General features: G+C 48.7%; 1 protein-coding gene across 3 annotated transcripts in view; it reads right to left on the bottom strand.

Moving 5' to 3' along the window:
• Nucleotides 1–2285: 2285 nt before the first annotated feature.
• LOC137536350 (zinc finger protein 501-like) overlaps nt 2286–6000 on the bottom strand; it is a 45780-nt gene continuing 42065 nt past the window's right edge. For all 3 annotated transcript variants that reach the window (XM_068258532.1, XM_068258531.1, XM_068258533.1), the window contains exon 8: nt 2286–3367. In XM_068258532.1, the coding sequence (XP_068114633.1) occupies nt 2415–3367 (953 nt within the window). In that variant the 3' untranslated portion in view covers nt 2286–2414. The remainder of the gene's footprint in view (nt 3368–6000) is intronic.

Raw genomic sequence — 6000 nt, 5'->3', positions numbered from 1 at the left:
TAGGGCCTGATCTGATGGGTAGGTGTGCTAGGGGGTGACAGGAGGTGATTGATGGGTGTCTCAAGGTGTGATTAGAGGGGGGAATAGATGCAAGCAATGCACTGGCGAGGTGATCAGGGCTGGGGTCTGAGGGCATTCTGAGGGTGTGGGCGGGTGATTGAGTGCCCTAGGGGCAGATAGGGGTCTAATCTGATAGGTAGCAGTGACAGGGGGTGATTGATGGGTAATTAGTGGGTGTTTAGGGTAGAGAACAGATGTGAACACTGCACTTGGGAGGTGATCGGACGTCGGATCTGCGGGCGATCTATTGGTGTGGGTGGGTGATCAGATTGCCCGCAAGGGGCAGGTTAGGGGCTGATTGATGGGTGGCAGTGACAGCGGGTGATTGATGGGTGGCAGTGACAGGGGGTGATTGATGGGTGATTGACAGGTGATTGACAGGTGATCAGTGGGTTATTACAGGGAAGGACAGATGTAAATAATGCCCTGGCGAATTAATAAGGGGGGGTCTGAGGGCAATCTGAGCGTGTAGGCGGGTGATTGGGTGCCCGCAAGGGGCAGATTAGGGTCTGATCTGATGGGTAACAGTGACAGGTGGTGATAGGGGGTGATTGATGGGTAATTAGTGGGTGTTTAGAGGAGAGAATAGATGGAAACACTGCGCTTGGGTGGTGATCTGATGTCGGATCTGCGGGCGATCTATTGGTGTGGGTGGGTGATCAGTTTGCCTGCAAGGGCGGGTTAGGGGCTGATTGTTGGGTGGTAGTGACAGGGGGTGATTGATGGGTGATAGGTGATTGGCAGGTGATTGACAGGTGATCAGTGGGTTATTACAGGGAAGGACAGATGTAATTAATGCACTGGTGAATTGATAAGGTGGGGGGGGGTCTGAGGGCAATCTGAGCGTGTGGGCGGGTGATTGGGTGCCCGCAAGGGGCAGCTTAGGGTCTGATCTGATAGGTAACAGTGACAGGTGGTGATAGGGGGTGATTGATGGGTGATTGATGGGTAATTAGTGGGTGTTTAGAGAAGATAACAGATGTAAACAATACATTTGGGAGGTAATCTGACGGCGGGTTTGCGGGCGATCTAATGGTGTGGGTGGGTGATCAGATTGCCCGCAAGGGGCAGGTTAGGGGCTGATTGATGGGTGGCAGTGACAGGGGGTGATTGATGGGTGATAGGTGATTGGCAGGTGATTGACAGGTGATCAGTGGGTTATTACAGGGAAGAACAGATGTAATTAATGCACTGGCGAATTGATAAGGGGGGGTCAGAGGGCAATCTGAGCGTGTTGGCGGGTGATTGGGTGCCCGCAAGGGGCAGATTAGGGTCTGATCTGATAGGTAAAAGTGACAGGTGGTGATAGGGGGTGATTGATGGGTGATTGATGGGTAATTAGTGGGTGTTTAGAGGAGAGAATAGATGTAAACAATGGATTTGGGAGGTGATCTGATGTCGGATCTGCGGGCGATCTAATGGTGTGGGTGGGTGATCAGATTGCCCGAAAGGGGCAGGTTAGGGGCTGATTGTTGGGTGGCAGTGACAGGGGGTGATTGATGGGTGATTGATGGGTGATTGACGGGTGATTGACGGGTGATTGACAGGTTATCAGGGAAGATAGATGCATACAGTACACAGGGGGGGGGGGGGTCTGGGGGGGGGGGTCTGGGGAGAATCTGAGGGGTGGGGGGGTGATCAGGAGGGGGCAGGGGGGGGGATAAAAAAAAAATAGCGTTGACAGATAGTGACAGGGAGTGATTGATGGGTTATTAGGGGGGTGATTGGGTGCAAACAGGGGTCTGGGGGGTGGGCAGGGGGGGGTCTGAGGGGTGCTGTGGGCGATCAGTGGGCGGGGGGGGGCAGATCAGTGTGTTTGGGTGCAGACTAGGGTGGCTGCAGCCTGCCCTGGTGGTCCCTCGGACACTGGGATCACCAGGGCAGGAGGCAGCCTGTATAATACACTTTGTATACATTACAAAGTGTATTATACACTTTGTAGCGGCGATCGCGGGGTTAACATCCCGCCGGCGCTTCCGTATGGCCGGCGGGATGTTACGGCGGGTGGGCGGAGCCAGTTGCCGGGGGAAGCGCGCGTCATCAATGACGCAATCGCTCCCCCGGCATGCCTAAAGGACGCGCCGCCTGAAGGCGTATTGCGGTCCTTTAGGCGTCCACTTTGCCGCCGCCCATGGGCTGTGGGCGGTCGGCAAGTGGTTAAACTGAACATAAAAATGTGAGACTTTCCTCTTTATTATTAAGAACAAAAATTCCACCACACAGGGTTCATAATGACAGTTTTATTTGGGTGTATTTTCCACTCTTACGGCATGACGATGACCTCCAGCTCATGCGAGTCCTCTGGTGTCTGACTAGAGGTCTCTGACGCAAAAACATATAATGAACTGGGAGGTTCACTCTGGCAAAGGTAAATCTTCCTCCCGCCCTCCTGTGTGCAGCTTTACATGTGACTGGAGCAAGTGCTTCTGGGCAAACCGCTGTCCACACTCAATGCAACAATATGGTGTCTCCCCTGTGTGAAGTCTAAGATGGTCAGCGAGGCACTTCCTCTGCTTGAAGCATTTCCCACACTCAGGACAAGGGAAGGTGTCTGCTCCCGTGTGGATCTTCTGGTGTACCTTGAAACTAGAGCTTTGTGTGAAGCTTTTCCCACAGTCTGAACAGGTATACGGCCTCAGGCCTGTATGGATATGCCGATGCCGGATCAGCACAGACTCCTGTGAAAAGCATTTCCCACACTCTGAACAGGAGAAAGGTTTCTCCCCGGTGTGCGTCCGCTCGTGGGTGAGGAGGAATAATTTGCGCGTAAAGCGTTTTCCACACTCGGAGCACCGGAACGGCTTGATGCCGGCGTGAACCATCTGGTGCTCGGTGAGGGCGCCTCGCTGCCTGTAACGCTTCCCGCACTCGGGGCACTCAAAAGGCTTCTCGCCGGTATGGATGAGCCGATGCCGGACGAGGTCAGAATTGGAACCAAAAGTTTTCCCACACTCTGAACATCTGTGGGTGTCGATCTTCTGTGGTTGAGGGAAACGGCCTTCCTCCATCACCGTCCAGCCACAATCGGCACAAAGAAGCGGCATTTCAGGAGTGCTGCTCTCGTATTCTTCTGGGGGTAACTTTAATGAGAAGCATTTCCCACAGGATGAGCAAACAAAGAGGCAATCCACATCAGGAGCGGCAGGAGCAGCCTCAGTAAAGCCAGGAAGATGGGTGCTTTCTGAAGAGGACAGGCGATATGGTGAGAATAGATCTTTTGAAAAACCGGAGTCGAGAGTATCATCTTCTATTTTACTTTGTGAAGATAAAGTACAATCTTCTTTAGTCTCAGTGATTTTCTGATCTCCTGTTGGAAGAAAAAAAGGTTCATTACATCCTGGCCACACCCACAACTGAACAAGGCTAGTAAATTGGAACGACTACCTATGGTACTAATCTTTTCAAATTCTAAACCCCGCAATGTAGATCTGTTTGCCTGCAGCTGTGCACCTGTCCACACAAGCTTCAGACTTCTAGGGGTTGATTAATTAACCTTATCGCTCTGACACAGCATGAGGTAATGCTTACTGCGCGTGGTAATTTATTTAGCGTGACTTAATCCTAATGCATGTACGCTACACGCAGTACCGGTAGCACTCCTTAGTAATGGCCGATCATTCTTAATGCCGTGTGATCGTAGTGCAACTGCGATGCTTCACTAGAGCGGTTGCTACTACATTAATGTAGTACCGACCACAATACTTCACTAGCATGACCGCGATTATTCATGGGCGGAGCTGCTACAATGTTAATTGACGTAGATGCGGCCACCCTAGTGAAGTATCGTGGTCATGTGATGTCACTATTACGCAGCATTTAGAACGATCAGCTGTTACTAAGGAGCGCGCGCTACGCTGCCAGTACCGTGCGTAGTGTGCACCCACAAGGATTAAGTCGCACTAAATGAATTACTTTGCGCAGTAGACATTACCTCACACTGTGTCAGCACAATTAGGTGAATGAATCAACCCCCTAGTGTCTTAGTATTCACCAGTTACAAGATTGATGTTTTCCAGTTGCTCACTGCCTACCTTTTGCAAACTACAAATCCACCTCAACTTGTGCAGGACACATGGGCAGGGCTGGAGTGAAAGGGGGGAGGAGTCATCTGGCTACCTATACTGGGGGGGGGGGGGGGGGGTCATCAGGCTACCTATACTAGAGGGAAGGGGAGGGGTTATCTTGCCACCTATACTGAAGGCGGGCGGCTGGTGACAGTGGCCTAGGGCGGTAAAGAATACAAATCCGGCCCTGCAGATGGGGCTTGATTCACTAAGACAAATAGCATGCCTTATCCAAGATAACATGCCTTATCAAAGTTAACATGCCTTATCAAAGTTAGCACACCTTGTCAGAGTAGCATAGCGAGCGCTACAAACTTATGCCTGCTAATTGGCAATCACGAGAGCTCCACTCGTCCTGCCCTGAGCCCCTGCGGGTTCGTAGCACTCGCTATGATACTCTGATAAGGTGCGTTATCTTTGATAAGGTGTGTTAACTCGGATAAGGCATGTTATTTGTCTTAGTGAATCAAGCCCATGGTTTCTGTTGTGATGAAGGGACGCTGGGAAATATACTCTTACTGTGGGAGTCACATGGGCACATCTGATTCCCCAACCCATAAGCTGAATCCAGAAGGGAGAAAACATGACAGCTGGAAAGAATATTGTTAAAGGGGCACTACAGCGAAAAATTATAAAATTTAAATGTGCAAACATATACAAATAAGAAGTACACTTTTTCCAGAGTAAAATGAGCCATAAATTACTTTTCTCCTATGTTGCTGTCACTTACAGTAGGTAGTAGAAATCTGACAGAAGTGACAGGTTTTGGACTAGTCCATCTCTTCATAGGGGATTCTCAGCAAGGCTTTTATTCTTTATAAAGATATTCCCTAAAAAGGATTTTAACAATGATGTTGGCCAGCCTCCCTGCTCCCTACACAGTTTTTTGGCAGTTGGACAGCGCAACTGCCATTCACCAAGTGCTTTTGAAAATAAATATATCCCTGAAAATCCCCTATAAAGAGATGGACTAGTCCAAAACCTGTCACTTCTGTCAGATTTCTACAACCTACTGTAAGTGACAGCAACATAGGAGAAAAGTAATTTATGGCTCATTTTACTCTGAAAAAAAGTGTACTTCTTATTTGTATATGTTTGCACATATTTTAAATGTTATAATTTTTCGCTGTAGTGCCCCTTTAAGTAAAAGAAATGTAGGTAAATATGTTTTTTTCAATAAGAGTATTTGTGAGCCAAAGTCCATGGACTGGAGTCTCAGTTCCAGTACCCCGGGAGTCTGGGCCCCACCCTCTCCCATACAGAACTAGAAATCTTACCTAAACCACTGCAAAAAAAAATTACAGCAAATGTAAAACCTTCAAATGGGCACCTTTGTGTGCTCCTGAGTTTGGGATGTCAACATATGGAATACACACTCCTGGGGGTACTTGGGTTGAATTTGGAGTTTTGGGGGTTAAAAATATACGGATCATACATAAATAAGCCTGAATATGGATTTTTAATGAATTAAAAAGATGCTTAAAAAAGTTTATATGCAAACATTGAGTATTCCTAACAAATATATATGTGTCAAGGGTTCCTCAGGTTGTTATTCATGAGTGGGGGTACTCAACTAACACCACCTTCCATAAAGGGTATGTGCTGTAATAATACAGTCTATCTGCATGTTGGGTTGATGTGGCTCTGTAAAATGTATAAGCTATAGTAGTGATGGCTAACCTTGGCACTCCAGCTGTGACAAAACTACAAATCCCATCATGCCTCTGCCTCCCCGAGGTATGCTTATAAGTGTCAGAGTACTGCAATGCCTCATGGGACTTGTAGTTCCACCAGAGCTGGAGTGCCAAGGTTCGCCATCACTGAGCTATAGGCTTGCTAGACACCAGCGGTTCTGGATGTAAGTCTGGCTTCAGTA

The sequence above is a fragment of the Hyperolius riggenbachi genome, chromosome 10 (assembly GCF_040937935.1).
Source record: "Hyperolius riggenbachi isolate aHypRig1 chromosome 10, aHypRig1.pri, whole genome shotgun sequence".
Taxonomy (NCBI): Eukaryota; Metazoa; Chordata; class Amphibia; order Anura; family Hyperoliidae; genus Hyperolius; species Hyperolius riggenbachi.
Note: the sequence above shows the minus strand (reverse complement) of the source record. Positions and strands in the feature narration are given on the sequence as shown.